General features: G+C 37.0%; 1 protein-coding gene across 1 annotated transcript in view; it reads left to right on the top strand.

The window, feature by feature from the left end:
* Positions 1-20,284, top strand: part of PLCB1 (phospholipase C, beta 1 (phosphoinositide-specific)) — a 756,841-nt gene that overhangs the window by 10,635 nt on the left and 725,922 nt on the right. Inside the window, 1 exon segment of the mRNA XM_012639238.1 lies at positions 7,640-7,717. Within this exon segment, the coding sequence (XP_012494692.1) occupies positions 7,640-7,717 (78 nt within the window).

Below are 20,284 nucleotides of genomic sequence, written 5' to 3'. Positions count from 1 at the left end.
ATATACTGTTTGGGTCCCTGCAAGATTTTAGATTTATGAAGTTAACAGGAAACCATTAAAGCCATGTTCTCAACCTTGGCAGTATTGACATTTGGGTCCAGTAATTCTCTGTTGTGGGGTCTGGCCTGTGCATTGTAGGATATTTAATAGCATCCCTGGCCTCTGCACACTAGATATCAGTAGCAATCCCTGGTGATGATAACCAAAATTGTCTCCAGACATTGCCAATGTCCCCTGGTGTATAAAGTTGCCCCCAATTGAGAATCACTAGTTAAAATGAAATGCTATGCTCTTAAGGGATTTTAAAAGTATAAGGCCACTTCACACACACACACACACACACACACACACACACAAACACACATGCCGGAAAGCACATGAAAAGATGTTCAACATCATTAGTTATCAGGGAAATGCAAATTAAAATCACAATGAGACGCCACTTCATACGCACTGGAGCTACATCTTGCTGAAATTATCGGTTTTCTCGTCTGATGCCCCCACTAAGCAATGAGCACCTGATTTGAGTGGGGATCAGGGCTTTCATTTTGTTTCCTAATAGAGCATCTGAAGTAGCTAGCGTGGTATTTGAAGAGCCATGCTTCCTACTTTTCCCTACATTGTATTAAGAGGGATTTTTATACTTGCTCATAAAAGGCAAATGTCTTAATGGTGCTTCTCTCCACTGTTTTGCCTCCTCTATTTTGGACCTTCTTAACCTGCTCTGCTTGTCTTTATTTGGGGGAATTTCAGACTGGACACACCCCAGGAGGAGAATTCTTACTAATGCTGATATACTTGGAAGTTTTACTTCACTATTCCTAATCCAACACTCCAGATCCAAGACTATCCTTACTGTGTTTTTATTTCATAGTCAGGGCTGCATTGCTCATGTTTGAGGGGCACCACATCTGATTTTCTGTGGCCCTTAGAATTCATCTTCCCTCACGCGGCTGTTTCTCCCCCATCATATATATCTACTGTATTTGGCTCTACTGCTTCCTGTTGCAAGTCTTGGGCAATCCCTGTGAAACATCGCTTATTCTTTTTCCTGGTTGACTCTGTAATATTGATTAGGTTAGAAGCGCATGTCCCTGTTCATGAGTGTTCACTTGTAATAACATAAGAACCCGAGAATCACGGTGCACTCAGAATTGTGGTCAAGACTTGGCCAATAGACTTTCTGACAATGGTGCTGAGGAATGTGCTGTGGGTCTGTGGATGGGTCCTTGACATTAGCCTTGGGATTTAGGGTTATACTTTGTTGTGGTTTACTGGGGCTGCCATAACAAAGTACCACAGGTTGGATGCCTTCAACAGTAGAAATGAATTTACTCACAGTTCTAGAGGCTACAAGTTGCAGATCAATGTGTTAGCAGGGTTGCTTCCTTCTGAGGGCTGTGAGGGAAGGATCTGTTCCAGGCCTCTTTTCTTGGCTGGTCAGATGGCTGACTTCTCCCTGTGCCTTGACATTGTCTTCCTTCTGTGCATGTCTGTGTCCAAATGTCCTCTTCTCATACGGACACCAGTCATATTGGTTTAGGGCCCATCCTTAAGACCTCCTTTTAACTTAATCACATCTTTAATGACCCTATCTCCACATAAGGTCACATTTTGAGGTATTGGGGATTAGGATTTCAGCATATGAATTGGTGGGGGGGACACAATTCAGTCTATGACATACCTCAACCTGGTAAAGTGTAGCTCAGAAGGTGGCAGCATGATGGCTCTATTTCGCTATTTGAAGAATTGACACTTAGAGAAGCAACTAGATTTATTTTGCACTACCTCGGTGTTAAAAATTAGATGGTAGCTACATATCATGGAGAAAAACTAAAAATACATAACAGGAATTGTCTGACAAAAGAACCAAGATTGCTTTGTGACAAAGATTTGCCTGTTAAGGCGTGTCCACACGAAGATCTGGAGTGGCACTGCCTAACAGAAATATGCTGTGAGCCGCTAGGACACTTTTAAATTTTTCTAGTAGCCACATTAAAACAAGTAAAAAAAGAAGCAGACGGAATTAAATTTAATAATGTATTTTATTTAACTCAGTATATGCATTTTGACATGTAATTAATATCAAAAAATTATCAGTGAGCTATTTTATATTCTTGTTTTCATTCTTAATCTTTGAAATCTGGCAGCACGTCTTAGTCATGGTAAGATGTAGCCACATTTCAAGTTCTCAGTAGCCAAGGAGAGCCACAGTGGCTTTTGTATTGGATTGCGCAAGTGTAAAACATGCATTCTCAGTAGGATCATATCACTTCCAAGAAAATGAAAAGTGGTTCTTGGGGAACAAAAATACCTGCTTACTCTATTTTTCTTTTGTATAAAGCACAGATATACATACAGCGTGTAAACAGATATTTAGGGTATCTATAATATTAGGTCATTAAATAAGGAATGTCATATTTGAATCAAAAGTTTAATTTATTATATCTCAGACAAGAAGCAGTACAATTAATCAAAGTATGTGCCTAAATTATTGATACAGTTTTGCCATCTTAACGGTATTGTTTATACCAGCAGTAAAGAAGCCTGGAATGCAAGTGGCGATGAAATCACAAAAGGCGTTTTCCACAGCTTGTTAGAGAATTGAATATTTTTCCTTTCAAGAAGTGGTCCAAAGCCTGGAAGAAGTGGTAGTCAGTTGGTGTGAGGTCTGATGAGTATGGTGGATGACAGAGAGTTTCCAAGTCCAGCCTTTGCAATTTGAGCAACCTTGTTTGTGCAACATGTGGTCCAGCATTGTCTTGCAAGAGGATTGGCGTGTTTCTATTGACCCATATCGGCTGCTTAATTGCAAGCAATCTCATCATTTCCTCCAGTAGACATATGCGATAATGGATTGACCATGTTTCATGAAGCTGTAGTGGATAATACCAGTGCTGGACCACCAAACAAACACCATTAACTTTTTTTGATGAATATCCGGGTTTGGACTGTATTTTGGCACTTCATCTGTATCCAACCATTATGCTGAACACTTGCAATTATCAGAAAGAATTCATTTTTCATCACACATAAATTGTTTGTCTTTATGTCATGACAGCAAAGAAAGGCAAGTTTTGAGCTGATTTCTCTTCTGATGCTTGTTTAATTCATGTGGAACCCATCTCCAGCTTCTTTACCTTACCAATTTGTTTCAAATGGTCCAATATTGTTGGAATAGTAACATCAAACCTTGCTGTTCATAGGTTGAGATGGATTCACTTCCAGTACAGCTTTCAGCTCATCATTATCCCCCTTGGTCTCAGGTCACCCATGTGGCTCATTTTCAAGATTAAAATCACCAGAAGAGAACTTCTCAAACCATCGATGTACTGTGCCACATCCTTCCTGAAAACTTTGTTGATATTTCGAGCTGTCTGTGCTGCGTTGGTTCCACGATGGAACTCATATTCAAAAATAACATGAGTTTTTGATGTATCCATGGTTTCACAAAAATTGCTCTAAAAAAAAATTTGAAAGATAATCCCAAGCCAAGCCATGCATTTGAAAGAATAAGGATATACCTTCACAATAAACATAAAGCAAGAAATGTCAAAGCGAAATGTCAAAGATACCAACTGTCAAACTTAGTTCTTAAGGAATTTAGACATTTCATACTTAAAATTAAAATTTCATGGTGGCTGATTAGGAATATAAAGGTCTACAAAGGCTCCTTAGTAGGGCAATAATGGAAAAATATTGAGAAGCACTGCTATAGAGCATGTTCTTAAAGGTTTAATTTCCAATGCTGGGATTCCTTGGGCAAGTTAGTTAGCATAAGCCTTGATCTATTTATCTGTAAAATTTGAATAATTGCAATGTTTACCTCTTACATTATTATAAGTATTAAAGGAGAAACTACAAGTGAAATTCCCCACAGTGATCAGCTCAGAGCAAATGTTGAGAATGTATCAGTTATTTTTCTCCCAGGGATTCTGGTATTAGAAGGGAGTTTGGACTCCTAGTACCTTTGTCATTTCCTCTCAGTTTTTTTTAGGATTTATTATTCATTTATATCAGTGCATCAATGAGCAAATCATTATAGTAAAGAGTTATAGGACTTGGTAGTGTTAATGTTGATCCCAGTGACACTTTTTTCTTCATGGAATGTTTCTCATTCTTTTGGATGTTGAGATTTTGTTAAGGCCCTTTACTTTGTGCCTTGACTGTTCTTTATTTGGCCTATAGACTCTTTAGAGATTCGTGTAAATCACAAAACAACAGCTTCTTAATTATCATATTAGTCTTCACTATTGATGATATAGGGATGAGAGTAAAATGGTTTCTATCAAATAAAAGGGAATAAATGGAAATTTACCTTGCGTCATCTGCTATTACTAACTCAAAACAGATATGTTTATTACTGTTCTCTTTTTTTTTTAAAGGCAAATGTTCATTGGAAAAACATCTCTCATAACTCTAAGTAAATTAAAGTTGAATTCTTAGTTTGAGGCAATGTACTACAAGATACAGGTTTGCCTACACTCTAAGCTCACAGGTACTTCTTGGAGCTTTACGTCATTATATTCCTCACCCAAAGCCTCGCCCAGTGTAGGCAGCACTATATCAGTGATTTTCAAAGTGTGGTCCATGGACCAGTGGCATCAGCATCACTGTGAATGTATTAGAAGTGCAGATTCTTAGAGTCTTTCACAGACCTACTGAGTAAGAGACTCCAGGAAAAGGGCCCAGCAATCTGTGTTTTAACAAGAACTCTCAGTGAATCTAATGTACTCAAGAGTTTCAAAACAACCATCTTATGGAACACACATCTTAAAGATATTGTTGGAGATATAAAGAATAAAAAAATAGTGTTGTCTTTATCATTCTACAGTAATGTGTTCCAAGAGTCACAACCTATCTTTAGTTCCCTTGGAAATGAAGAATGAACATATATATCAAACTTCAAACCTGGGCCTATGTTCTGACAATTAAGAATATTCGTAATCTGGGTTGAGTAGCTACTTTGGTATAGGGAGAATAGAGACAATTGCAGCTATGTGGGAGGTGGGAAAAAAAGCAGGTGGAATTGAAAATGGAGATTCATGTATTTCTGGGTCAAATCCTACTTTGCATGGCAAGAATGCCAAGTTCCAGCTGATCTTGGAATGTTTGAGGTGATTATGGAGGAAGCAGGCAGGGAGCCGAGATAAATGATCACTTAACAGAGGAACTGTGGCTGGAAGAGTGAAGTCAAGAAAATATTGAACAAAGGAGCTTTAATTTTGAAGGAGGAGAAGGAGTAAGCTAGAAATAGCAGTATCCGAAACAAACTAGGCAGCCTACTACAGTGTTCCAAAATATAAATTTTGAGTGGTTTTGTTCTGCTCACTTAAATGTTTGATTACCTGGGATCCTTGCAAGGAACTGCCACCAAGATTTTGATTAGAATCTTGTCAGATGCTCTGATGAGAAGAGGAGGCACTAACCTGAAAATAATCAGTTACATCTACAGTTAATTCCAAAATCATCTGGAAGTGGGAATGTGTGCTGTGTGCAGCCTGTCAGAAACTTTTATTTTGCCCACCTCTAGAAGAGTAGACAACGAAACAGGATTGAAAACATTGCTATGATTTATTGGAAATATTGCTGTGAACTGTTATGCATGTAATCTGATAGAAGAAGCCTAATTTTTTAAAAATCCTTTCATTATATTATCAGCTTGTTTCCAAATGTCTTCTTTTGACATTTGAAAGTAATTTTGAAATTTTAAAAGTCTACCTGAAGTTCTATGCAACAACACAATTCTTGTAAAAGATATTTTTCAAACTGCATGTTAAGAATGTATGTTGAGAATATCAGGATAAAGCAGGATGGCAGTTTCTCAAAAAATTAAACATTATACTACTGTATGATTCAGCAATTTCACTCCTCGGTGTATACCGAAAAGAATTGAAAGCAGGGACTTAGAGATATTCGTACCACCTGTGTTCATAGGGGCGTTATTCGTAATAGCCAAAAGGTGGAAACAACCCAATTGTCCATCAATGGATGGATGGATGGATAAACAAAACATGATATACATAAATGGGATATTATTCAGCCTTAAGAAGGAAGGAGATCTGACACATGCTATAATAGGAATGAAGTTTGATGGCAATATGTTAAATAAAATAAAGGCAAAAGGACAAATAGTGTACGATTCCGTTTACATGACTACCTGGAGTAGTCAAATTCATAGACACAGAAAGTAGAAATGGGGTCTATATGGCTGAATTGAGGAGAGAATGGGGAGTGTTTAATGGGTGTGGAGTTTTAGTTTGGGAAGATGAAAAATTTCTGGAGATGGATGGTGATGATGGTAGCGTAACATCGTGAATGTATTTAATACCACTGAACTGTATACTTAAAAATGGTAAATTTTATGCTATACATATTTTATTACAATAAAAGAAGAATATCAGGATTTAATTTTTGATACATAATTTTTTATACAAAAATTTAATATTTTGATACATCTGTTTTTAAATATAATCCACTGGATTAATAATAAATATTTTTGGGCAGCAAATATTTGTCCAGGTGCTTTACCCAAGTTATCCTATTTAATTCTCACAACAACCCTTTGAGGTAGGTATTGTGATTATCCCTCCCTTTTTTTTTTTCAGTTGTGTAAAATGATGTGTCGAGAAAGGACAGGCAGGAATTTGAACCCAAGAGGAGACAGCTTCCTTAGCTAGGCTACAGTAAAACTTAACATGTAGATGAAAATCATTAATACAACTCTACCCAATAGGAAAGTATCTCAAATTCCAAAATTTTCTCTGCAAGTTCTAATTTTTATTATAAGTTCTTTTGATCAGTTAGGAGATATGACATATGATAGTTATAATGTATATGAAAAAGTTGAAAAGAGCTAACAATTTATGTCTCTACAAAATGCAATTCCTGCAAAGGCCTGAGTATTTCAGTATAAAAATCTATATCCAGTGACATGTCTTATCTTGTGCAGATGGTACATCTTTATGAAAATTGCTAAAAGAAAAGAACACATATTTTAGAAATGTTTAATATTATAATTACAGTACATGCAATTTTTGCTTTATGCTGTGTATGCTTTAAACTCAAAAGACTATCTATGATGTTTTATTTTAGCATGTGAAATTTTAATTTGCAACAAGTTTGTGTGTATCTTTCTAAGTATGTAGAAGATGGCCTTATTTACTGTTACCTTGGAAACGATGCCCAAATGCTATGCTTACTCTCTTTAGTGCAATTGAAAATCATTTTATAGAGCAAACGTAATTTAAAATATTATCCTTAGGCATGAATTTTAATTAATATTAATCATATAACATGTGTAATGATATTTAGTGTTAAAATTATTTGGAAAGTTAAATATAGGTTTTTAATAGAAAACATGTCAACGCCTTTAAAAACTTGCCTTAATCAATGAATGCATCACTGGCTTTTTCGTTTATAAGTTATGCACAAATATTCTGATTATTGGGAAATTACCTCAGTTAAATAATTAATAATCTGCGAAGTTAAAAATGCCATGTCTAATTTTTTGGAAATCTTTCTTAATAATAGACAACCTTGGAGAATCCCTTAGCAATTATTAATTTTTAAATAACTGCTGGGTAGATTTTTTGACAGTGATATATGTTGATATGCATGTTTTTTCTTACATTTCTAGGACTCAACTATTGTTACTCCTATTATTTTGAGGACTGACCCTCAGGGATTTTTCTTTTACTGGACAGATCAAAATAAGGTAAGAAATGAAATACATCTTTCTTACATTTTCCGGTTGGTTACTGCTTGGCAAAGTATTTATTTGTCTTATTTGTATGAGTATATCCATTTCACAGATGACCCTTTGCAATTTAAAGATTCTACCTTAAAATAAAATCTAAGGCCAAATGTCTTGGTACTTTTCAAGGACAAATACTTTGAAATAGTAGATTTTTAAAATCCTAAGACACTCGATATTTTTCAGTTCTGCATAGGTTATTTGTTAGGACAAGAACATGGAAATGTGAATTACATTTGATGTGGAACATAATTAGCCGGCGTTACTGATTTAAGTCCTCACCCATAAAGAATGAATAAAAATGATGAGAAAATGACATTTGATCCCAATGACTGTACCCTTTGCTTTTCCTTTCTCTCCTTTTTTCCCTGTGCCGTTCATTAACGGCTCTCCCAGCATCAGCAGGAATTTGGCCTTGTTAATTTGTTCATATCAGAAAACCAAGAATAAAATTTCTTTAGCTTATTCCTGCAGTTTTCAGGAATTTCTTCCTAAATTAGCTTTCTGCCCACAATACCATGAATTTGATATCTCATTTATTATGAAACCAATTGATGATACTGTGTCGAATTATTAAAAAGTAGAATGTCTGTCGATCATAAGATTTATTTGGAATTTAATGGGCAGTTAGACAAGAATATTCATAGAAAGTGGTTATTATTTCAAGAACCATTGCCACAGTTCTACATTTGAACCTCAGAGGCCACAGAATATAGAGTATTTTTATCCCGTAAGTTCTGATCTATGGAGAGATGGGACAGAGTTTATTAAGAATGCAAAATACATGTTGAAACCAATAGAATAGCAAGGGTATTATACCATTAGATTACCTGGGACTTCCACAGTTACTAATGAAGGGAGTGAGAATTGTTAGCTCTTTCAAAAATCCACATTAGTCCTTATGTCCAAAGTTCCCTTGGCCAGGTGCAGTGGCTCACACTTGTAATCTCAACATTTTGGGAGGTGGAGGTGAGAGGATCACTTGAGACTAGGAGTTTGAGACCAGCCTGGGCAACATAGTGATATCCCGTCTCTACAAATAATTAAAATTAAAAAAAAAAAAAAGCCCCAAACTGGTGTGATGTCTTATGCCTGTAGTCCCAGCTACTCCAGAGGCTGAGGCAAGAAAATTGCTTGAGTGCAGGAGTTTGAGGCTGCAGTGAGCTAGGATCGTGCCACTGCACTCCGGGCTGGGCAACAGAGTAAGACCCTATCGCTGGAGTGTTCAGCCTCTCCTGTTGCTGCCTTTGGGACAACCTTAGTTAGACCTACGAGGAGTAGTTTGGAAGTGGCCTTGTGCAATGGCATGGTGGGGGCAGTGTGGATCCTAGGGGAAGCTCTTAGGGGGTTGGAAAGTAATATCTGGTCCCAGAGTTAGTCCTGATTGGGCCTGTTTACAGATCATCCAAAAGGCAAATTTCAGCCTTGTGGTCCTGGAGTCACTTTCTGAATACGTGTGCCCTGGAACCATCTGTGGACACAGATGTGGGGGGTAAACCATAGACCCTATGCTAATGTCAAAAATTGTATTTGAGTAAGAGTTCATACTTAATGTTCATGTTTATTATTGGGTGTGTTAATCACTCGGCTTAGACATTCTGTTTGGTTTCCTGCTGTTATGTGTAAAACAATGGCTTACAAGAGGTTTTGTTTTTTGTTTTTTTCCTCCTCCTAAAGGCTATTTTTAGAACTGTTGAAGCTTTATTCATGAAAGATGTATTTATAATGCCTAGAGCATTTCTAAAGGTTGAGTATTTGTACAAGAGACCAAACTGTCAGTTTGATTTTTTAACTTGTAAATCAAGCTTCTATAAAAGCAACAGAAGATATTTTGGGGTTTTTAAATAATTCATGGCAACTCAGTTAAGCTCCCCTCTAAGACCAATCATAAATATTTCTTTGCTTAAGAAAGAGAGTCTAGGACTGAGGCCTGTTTGTTGCATCTCTATTGTGAAGCCAATATTTCAACCCATGTTTACTTTCAAATCAAGGATAATATATTTCAAATTCTTATACCAATCTTTTTCTCCTAGTTGTAATGCTATTTATGACCAAGGAAAACAGAAAATTTCGTGGCAATTCCTTTTATCTCTTTGTGACTTTTCTTTTCATGGGTATTCATCTTATAGTTCTAGCCAAGAGATGGTAAATTTTACTTTTCACTTTTTAAATACCTAAGTCATCCCTCAGTCATTTATGAGAGTTTGGAGGCTTATTTTTTAGTCAATGATCATATATCTTAGAATCCAAAAGATGAGAAGATTTAAGCAAAAAAAAAAATTAAACTTACTGTGCTTTCAAGTTTGTCATTTTCCTTCTGGCTTTAAGCCTAGTCCTGGAACCAAAATGAGTCATTCATCTGCTTTTAGGAGATGGGCGACTGTAAGTGATGTATTAGAGTAAGTGTATGATAGAAGAAATGGCGCATGTAAATGGAGGATGGCACACCAAGCTTTTAGTGGCTGTTTTTGCATAAAATCATTTGAAGGTACATGGCTGAATCTGCATACAATCATGATGTTATTGAGAGGATTACATTCTTTAAAATATTTTTTCCGGCAATTAGTTTTAAGAATCTGTCACATTATAATAGAGACCATGTTTCAGAGAAAAATATATGATAACCTTTAAGTTTATCCCTTGATGTTGCACACTGTGTTTTGCACTGGTGGGGAAGCGTGCGTTGGTATTTATTGTAATATGCCTTTCTTCTCCCTTGAGGCTTCCTCCCAACAAGCTCTCCCTTTGTTGCGTGAAGCTTATACCAAAGCATTTTGATTAGCAACCACCTGAAACCTAATCTGCTCACGGGCAAGCTGAGTGGCTCTAAGAAGCCCTTTGTAAAGAGCATTATTACAAGAGTTTTTGTTTTGTTTTTAACAGCATTGGAAGAAAATTGTCATGTTTTACAGTGTCTTTCTCTTGTCATGGCTGCATCAGACCTTGTACCAGAGCTGCTGGTTTCAAGCCACTGCCTTTCCCTTCTGTAAACAATGACATGCTGCCTTCCCCTCCTTTGATATGTCACCATAGAAATGATAGGTGACAAAGAAGACAGCACAGCTGATAGATTTAGGAATTAGAAGCCAAAGCTAGCAAGTAATTTTTAGGTAGCAGAAATGTGCTTTAGTGAAACACGGACAGAGTGTTTGGAGTTGGTGGAAGCAGATACATGTGAATATCATTTTTAGGGATATGTGTTCATACTTTGTACCAGCTCTGGTCTTATTTTAATAATTCTTTCCTCTTTAGTGTTGGCTCTGTAAATCTTATTGAATATAGTTAGCAAAAACAAGTTTCTGAATGTGACTATTTTAAGCACGGTGGTTTTTCTTGTGTAAATGTTGATTATGTGAAGAGGATGAGTTTGTAAATCGTGGTAGAGAAGGGACTTCAGCACGGACCGTGTGTTTGAGAGGGTGCCTGCGTTAGGCTGTGACTTTTTGTTGGATCTGTGCCACGGGGCACCAGAAGCCACCACACAGGAAGCGTTAGCCATGAAAACCATGTGAACTGTAAGAATCTGGGCACACTTTTGAAAGAAAGGCTAAAGAAGAGAAAAGGGTCAATGTTGAAGAGTTAACAAAAACCTATCCTGCTAGAATATGAAACAAAATAGGCCTTTGCCTTGAAACTCGATGCCCGGCTTCTGTGCCAAAGTTGGTGTAAAAATAAAACTGGTTGATACTAGTTCGGATCCAAGAAGTTCAATTTAGTTCAGTAAACCCTTCCTTGTATCCCGGAAACGGGAGCTTGGGGGAAGGGAGAAGGAACACATAACTAAATTCTAAAAGGAACGAGAGGAAAAAACACATTTTAAATGAAGGATTCCTACAACTTTCTTTTTTTGTTACAGATTTTCTTTTAATTTTGCAGATAATGTACAAATATCTCCTTTTTGTAAAAGAGTAAAATGGTATAAATATCTTTAAACTACATTCTCCCATTAACCCCAATCCTACTCCTTTTTCCAGAGTCAACTGCTGGTCAGAACTTTATGGTTTCTTCCTAAGTCTTTTTGTAATGAATTTGTATATGCATAACTACAGAAATATTTCATTTTGTTTTGTTTATATCCATTTTTATCCCAAGTCACATCGTATTATTTTTATTGTTTCACAACTTCCCTTTCATTTTATGGCATATCTTAGAGAACTTTTCATGTTAGTACCTGTGTATCTACCTCATTCTCTTAAATTGCTCTATCATAACTCCAAGAGTGGATTACCTATTTTATGTGAGAATAAAAAAATTCTCATTGATGGATTCTTGGTGTTTGTTTATAACTTTGAGCAACAGCAAACAATCCTATAAAATTGAGTAATAGCCAGGTGTATCCCTCTCTGGGTATATGGGCCAGGTAGGGGTTCCCTAAGGTGAATGCTCAGAAGGCTGTACTCAGAACTCTTTTTGCTACCCATGCAGCTGCCCAGAAGTTCCTAGCAATTAACACACACTCTGACCAATGGGATTTGGTGGATAAACATCACAGCTTCCTCATCTCTTGGGAGGTGGAGGGCAGATAACTCAAAGGTGTATGTTTTGTATTATTTTCCGGAGCTCTCCGGTAGAATTAAGCCCTGTTAACTGGCTTGAAAACACACCTTTTATGGTCTTCCTTCCCTCTCTGTCTCACTTCTCCACTCATAATGTGTCCTAGAACCACCTCTAAAGTTTGCTTAATGGCTTTGCCATTTTATAACCTCACCTGTCTTATATGAAAGGAACTTATCTGAAAGGGTTTTCTCAAGCCCAACCAACACCATTAGGAAACATTTTCATTTTTGCCAATTTGATGCAACCATTGTATCCCTTTGTTTTAATCTGCCCTTGCCTGATTTGCTAATAAACTGTGTGTATTCCTATACATTTTTGTCCATTTCTGTTTCTCTTACATGGATTGCCTATTTATATCCTTTGTCCTTGTGTTAAGAGCTATCTATGTATTCTAGATGTTAATCCTTTAGCTGTTATAAATGTTGCAAATACTTTCTTACTGTGGCTTGTCTTTGACTTTTTTAACATCTAACTTACATAACAAAAGACTACTTAAAGCTTCAAACTTTGATGCAGTCCCATTTTGACCTCTCTCACCCCACCTTTTTGTTTTATTTAAGGTCTTATTCATCCTCCTTATCACCGTCCTTTTTATTAACATAGGATTTTATTCCATGTATAATGTATTTTGAGGACTGTGTGAGGTGGAGCTCTAATTTCAATTTCCTTAAATGGGAGCTCTAATTTCAATCTCCTGTGCTAGATGGCTCCCTATTCTTTCAGGTGACATGATGGTATTAAATATCAGCTGTGATGGCACCCTCCCTCTTGTGGCTTTCTTCCAGGATCAGAGTGTGAAGGCTGTAGGAGGTGGGAGCTGCAATGACAGGTCCCTCAGTATTGATGCTCTCACATCTCTCCCACTGCTGACACCTGCACTGTCTGGTTTGGAGGGCCTGTAGGCCCCTTCTTGTGTTTTAATTCCTGTGGGCTTTTGGGTCATCATTTCCTTCTTCATTTATCTTCTGCCTTTCATATTTTCTGGTTCAACAAGTGCAACCCTTTTTGTTTACTCATGATCCTTGATTCTAGACATAAATTTATGCCTGCATATTGAGTCATTTCTAGGGACTTAGGACAGGAGAGATTGGCTCTACCATCTGCTCCATTTGCCATCTTGTTCTGGCCTGTGATTTTGCATGAGACACCATTTGGGATCTTTGTACAGAGTGATGATTATGTTTCTATTAATAGCAACCATATATAGTCTTCTCTTATGATAACCTTAAATTTCTATACAGAGTTCAAAACAAAGTTTAAAAGTTAAATATTCACATAAGCCATAGTGACATTTTTCAGCATGAGTTCAGAGTTCAAAAATATTTCGAACAATGTATCATAAACCTCAACAAGCAAATCTAGTAATTTACTATTAAAAAATAGTCCAGCCTCCATAAAGAACCACTGGGCACCAATGTTTCATTGACGATTGTTTAGCAATGGAGCTTCCTTTTTGGGACCCATTTCTCTAGTGCATCCTAGAAATATCAGCTTTGACCTTTCTTGTGTATGGTAAATGGGATTGGATATTCAAGAGTCCACTCAAGAGTGATTGAGTGCAATGATGTGGTTATAAATTTAGAAGATGGACTCTGATCATTTTTATTTGGTAGCTTCCCCTAATGGCTGAAACCATTACCTTAAAAACAGCAAAATTCATGTGGGATTGCTTTGTGAGGGCTAAGATTATGGCTTGGCTTGGAACAGCACACTAGTCATCACTGACTAACCAGCAGAATTCATGAAATAAGTCTTTCCCTTCACCTCCCGGAATTGCCTTCACAATTACTGATGATATTAATAGCTAGAGTGGACAGTGCTGTATCCCAACCTTTCCCCTTACTGCTCTGTGGGACACTAACTGGACTCCGATGGCTGGCCAACACCTATGTTCTATTGCTTTTTCTGGCCACGAGAACTCTTTTTGCTACCCATGCAGCTGCCCAGAAGTTCCTAGCAATTAACACACACTCTGACCAATGGGATTTGGTGGATAAACATCACAGCTTTCTCATCTCTTGGGAGGTGGAGGGCAGATAACTCAAAGGTGTATGTTTTGTATTATTTTCCGGAGCTCTCCGGTAGAATTAAGCCCTGTTAACTGGCTTGAAAACACACCTTTTATGGTCTTCCTTCCCTCTCTGTCTCACTTTTCCACTCATAATGTGTCCTAGAACCACCTCTAAAATAAACTGCTTTTACTAGAATCCTCATCTGGGAACTGCTTAATACAGATGTGTAATGTTTAACAACTTAATATAGATGCCCCCTAATGGGGCGTTAAAAGGATTCCTTAGTTAAGAGACGCTCACTGGAACATATTAGGTGTGAATGCTTTTAAGCCAGGGTTGGTTTTCCTAAAACAATCCTAATTTGGGAAGCCCGAAGATGGTTAAGAAAACTACCTTTGAAGTTGTTGTGGCAGATGTGGGTTGAGTTCTGGTTCTGCTGTATATTTAACCAGTCACCTCTGGTGAATCTCTTCAACAATCTAAGCCTCAGGTTTCTCATCTATAAGATGGGTATTACTTTCTTAGAGTTATTTTGAATGTCGAATGTGAAAAATGAAGTGTCTACCATAATGCCTAACCTCTCAATCCTTTGTGGTGGCTTTTATTACTGCTATATTATAAACAAACAGTTAATCTCTGACCAAACAATCATCCCTAACTGTTAAGGGACTAGAAATATGCTGTTTTGAAATCCAAGTGTCCATTTATTTTTGTGTATATATATATTTTATGCCTTTCTTCCTTAAGACAACAGTGACTTGTTTCTGTTTAGAGTCTGCTGTGGACTTTTGAATTGAAGCTTAGGTCTGTTTGGGCAAACAAGATGTTTATTTATGCATCTGATAATGTTTTGGGAACAGAGCCATAGAAAGCAAAAGAAGGGATTTATTGTTTAAAAGACTTTCCTCTTTGGATAATTTGCTAATAAATACTCCATCATAAGTGAAAGTTTCTTGGACCATTGGGAATTTGAACCATCTGATGGAGTAACCTTTAAGATGATTTAAAGGACTTGGATGGGAGAAAATGGTATTATACACAAGAAGAATTGGATACTATCATAGTTATCTGTGTCCTTTCTCCTAAAATAATCACTTTAGGGTTATTACAACTACATTGGCATCAGGCAGCTCCTTCTCCTCCATACTGACCAGGTCCTTAGAAATTAAACTTTTGGTGTTTTTGAACATAGTTTAGATAGTCAGAGGTGGGTCAAAGTGCTGAGGAACCAGACTCCCCTCACCAAGTCACCTTTCAGGTTAAGTTTCATTTTTCTCAACGTGATCTTTTCACTGTCATGATCCCAAGGTTTTAATTCAATGAACTCTGGCTAATATGGGATAGCCAAATGTTATGATTGCTTAGCCTATGTGAACACTTACATAAGAATAAATGTTACTGGAATGCAATCTTTTACAAATTCTTCTAGGAGGATGTGATTCATGATTTTTTGGTAGAATTTTTAACCAAAGTGTAGCCTCTTGAAGCATATTTTAAAATCAGGTTATTCATTATGAGATGGCATCATTGCAGTTTCTTCAGAATCATTTTTAAGGTGTTACTGCATTAATATTATTTTTATGTTCCCATCACCACACTTCATCATGTGATGAACAACAGCAATGCTCATTTTAATACATTATAACCAGAGTCGAGAGACATATACTACTACCCTGGCTTTAATTCAAGATTCATTACTCCTAATATAATTTAATTACAAAATTGTGCCTCCATTTTATGAGTTGCTTGTATTTAGCTCTTCCCAGTATTATAGGAGAAATTAAAGTGGATATTTTCAATGCAATGAAGCTATATATAATTATGATACTGGACTTTTTGATACCAAAAATGATCTGAGATGTTGGATTAAGAGAATATGTAGAGGAAATACATTTTGTATATTGTTCATAATTTTATTTCCTGTTATGGAGAAAATCCATTTGCCTTGTTGTGAATAGAATTCCCAGATACTTGGCATTGACATAATGCTGTGCTCCTTTGTTTGAATTACAGATGCGTAGACAGAGTGAGTGTTTTGATTATTCTCTAGTTCAGTTTCTTGCCAATTCAAGATAGTTTGGGCCTACTGATGGGACTCTTGTCAAGCTTTTCCTATATTTAATCAGCAAGACAAGGTTCTTTTTGCCTTTGGTAAAATAAATTTAGATTAGTAGTTGAGTTAGTTAAGCATTTACCACACACACAAAAAGACTAAAAGAAATAATACAATCAATCATTTTCTTCTATTTTTCATATTTTATTATAATTTATTTTACTTAAATAATTTTAAAAGGCAAAAATGCAAGCTTTGATCTATTCATTTCTTAGGAAGTTGGTACTCACATATTATAAGCGAGTTTCTGAAGTCTAGGGAAATATTTAATATTCAGTAATTTGGTTTGCACATACCTTTTCATTATTGTTATTTAAGTCATTGTTATCATTAGCACCAAAGACAGCAAACACATATGTTGTTTTTCACATGCCACGACTATTCTATACATCCATATATATAGTATTAATATGTATATTTATAATATAAATATATTTACTATGTATATTTATATAGTCTATATGTAGAATATATAGTGTATACATTTGTAGTATATATAGTATATATATGTACAGTATGTATATATACTACATATATATGCATAGTGTTTTTATATATGCATATATATGGTGTGTGTATATACACAAACACACTAATCATTTCTACAAGCCTATGAAGAACAGTGCCACTATTATCCACATTTAAAAGTGAATAACTTGAACCACACACAGAGGTTAAGTAATAATCCCCCCAGTTATACAGTTGGTTAATGGCAGAGTCAGGTCAGTTCTCCGTATATCCCAGCTCTTAACTTTTTGTTTTTAAAGAACCTGTTTAATGTATAAAGTTAAGTTTACCTGCAGGATTTTTTTCTTAGATTTGTTTGAGAAAGAAACGTCAATAGACACAGTACATTTGCCAGGAAAAGGCAAACAGCATGAAGAAGAGGTTAAGCTGTTGCACATTGAAATCAATGGGGAGTTTCAAGAAAATGCTGCTGCCTGGACCCCCTCGCCCCCAGAGGGTCTGACTTCATTGTTCATTGGTCTGAGGTGTAGTCAGGGGCATTGGGCTTGGTATTTTTTTTTTTTTTTTAAAGCTCCTCATTTGATTCTAATGTGCAACCAAGGTGAACACAGGGACAGAAAGCAAACTGACATTACAAATTAATTCAGTAAACTTCCTGAAAGGATGTGCTCACTTTGCCTTTCCTGTCTGTGGTGTGGCCTACTTTCTATCACGAGTAATACTCCACGTGAGCACCTACAGGCCCTACAAGATTCTGAATTATTTGACTATGATTGGATCATATTCCTTTTACTGTACTTAGTAAAGCAGGAAATAACTTGTATTTTTTAGAATGATTCTCAATATTGAAGATTGAATCAAAATAGATATTTTTTGTTATATTCTGTTGATTAAAATTCATTTAGCTTCCCATTCCCTGAGTATTTCAGGTATTAGCTATTTGTTTTATTCTTACCAAAAGTGTCCTCAGCATTCAAGCCCTGTTTATTACCTTTTGTGTTTTTGTAGATCCTCAGTTAGATCAATGTGTTGTTTAAATTCCATACTGAAATCAGCTGCACCCTTGAATAAGTGAATCTGGTTGTAAGAATTATTTTATGTAACTACTGCATTTTATATCAAAAATTTTATTTATGGATACAAAAGCAGATGTTATCTTATTAAATTGCAACATTATGTCATCATTTATCAACTAACAGGACTCCTTCTTTTATTGACATATACACCTAACGAGGGAGGGAAACCAGACAGAGCCAGATAATCCCAGGGTGACAGGAAGCTTTCCATTTAATCACCTCTACATAATACATTTAAGATTGGTAAAATTCACATTTCTCCCTTTAGAATGTTCAGTTTTTATGTGCTGCCTTCTATAGGGAAGGACTGTGATGAGAATGATTTTCTATGAGATTTCTGTCCAACATTGTGCAAAACTCCCCAGTTACTTAGAGACTTTGGTCTAGAAATTATATTGTGTCCTGGCAAACAGTGCACCTGTTTGAAATGAATGCTTCAATGAAAAGTTTTATGGGGCAGAACTAGTTGTTATGCTAAGAACTAATGACTGTGCTCGTATACATAATGGAATCTATTTTTAGATGAACATTTGTTCCTATAGCAGGGCTTCATTACACAAGAGGACAGCAGTTTCAGCACTGTGTTGTGAATATTGAGATGTTAGCATACCAGAGTAGGTGCATCCTTAGATATATTGTGACTTTTTTATATACTTTAGCCCCAGCATAGTTCATAACTAGAGGGAAAAAATTAAAGCAAAAACAAAATCAAAATTCCAAAATAGTCTCAGGTTGCTGGTGTTTGTAGGTTGAGTTCTTCTAGCACTTGACTACAAAGCAAGGATTCGAGCTCAAGTGGTTTACTCAGGAGGTGGCCCCAGGAAACATGGACAGGGTAGTGGGGAAGTGTATAAAGGGAAGGCAGCCAATAAAGGGTGAGTTATCACATAAGTTGCCAGGGTGAACAAGTGAAGCTGCATTGCCCTGGGGAGCTCTGGGAGGCAGAGCACAGGGGTGAGGGAGCTGTGGTATTTACTTACCAGTTCCCATCAGTGGGTGATTAAGGGCAGCTCTCCCATGAGTTATCTCCTCTGCTCTTCTGCCACCCTCTCCTGGTGCCTAAGGAGCCACTAGGCAAGCAGGCCCCAAGAGGCTATCAGCAGGCCTGCACAGGAACACAAGCACACCACCAGCAGCAGCCACTCTGGTGGCTTTAATTTCCAGAAAGTCAGACCTTATGAATCTATATCACAGCATGCGAACTGGAGGCTAAACCCATTCACAAACAGACCTTGCTTAGCCTATGCAGTACATTAAACACATAAACATGAATTACCAGCATTTAAAAGTCTAGGGATTTCACATACACATCTGGATTTCTCAACAAATCCAAGGCATGGCAACATTGGCCAACATACCCCCATGGCAACATTTGGCTGGAGCAGAGCAGCAGCTGTCTGCTTTAGACAGGGCATGTGGTGTCCAATCTGCCACAGTCCCCACCAGGCCAGCCTACCCTAATTTGCATGACCTTTTAGGCTCATTTAGACATTTCAGTGTGCATATCGACTCTCTATAGTAACATCTATACCAGAAGCTTCAGTGAGTTAATAATGACAGAGCTTCATATGGAATGAAGTTAATTGTGTCACAGTGGGCCTATTGAAGTGCTGGGGCATAGAGCCGAGTTTTACAGTGTAATGATGGCTGAAGGTCAGGGTATCCACGTCCTGCTCAAAATTGCCATAAGCAAAGTGATGATGCCCTGAACCCGCTTCTTCTCTGTGAAATATGGACCTGACATGTATGAGCCCTGGGGTCCCTCTCTGCTTTAAAAGGCTATTATTCCAAAGTGACTTTCACGTGGCATTGTGCTAGGTAAGATTTATACATACGACTCCTTGGCAAAGGAGTTCGTGTTGAAATGGGCCATTAATCTAGGGGAAATAAGAACGGTGGGTTCCAGGACCCCAGGCAGCATGCCTTTCCTTTGTGGAATGAATGGGATTAACTTCACCCCCAGCTCAAGGCAGTGAGCACTGACTTGTTTAGCCCACCAGTGTAGCCCACCCTTCCCTCACATAGAGCTGCACTGTCAGACATGGTAGCCTCTACACATGTGTCCCTCTTGACATTTAAGTTTTAATTAATTACAATTAAATTAAATTAAAAATTCAGTTCCTCAATCCCACTACCCACATTTCAATGGTTTCATAGCCACCTGTGCACAGTGCAGTTATATAACATTTCCATCATTGCAGAAAATTTTATTGGGTATCACTACACAGAGGTCAGATCAGGAATGACTCTGAATTCAAGGCAAAGTTTCTGTGCAATAAGAAGTTCCCTTGAACTCATTATG

The sequence above is a fragment of the Propithecus coquereli genome, unplaced genomic scaffold (genome assembly GCF_000956105.1).
Source record: "Propithecus coquereli isolate 6110/MARCELLA unplaced genomic scaffold, Pcoq_1.0 Scaffold139, whole genome shotgun sequence".
Lineage (NCBI taxonomy): Eukaryota > Metazoa > Chordata > Mammalia > Primates > Indriidae > Propithecus > Propithecus coquereli.
The sequence above is the reverse complement of the archived record's forward strand: the minus strand, read 5'-3'. Positions and strand labels throughout refer to the sequence as shown.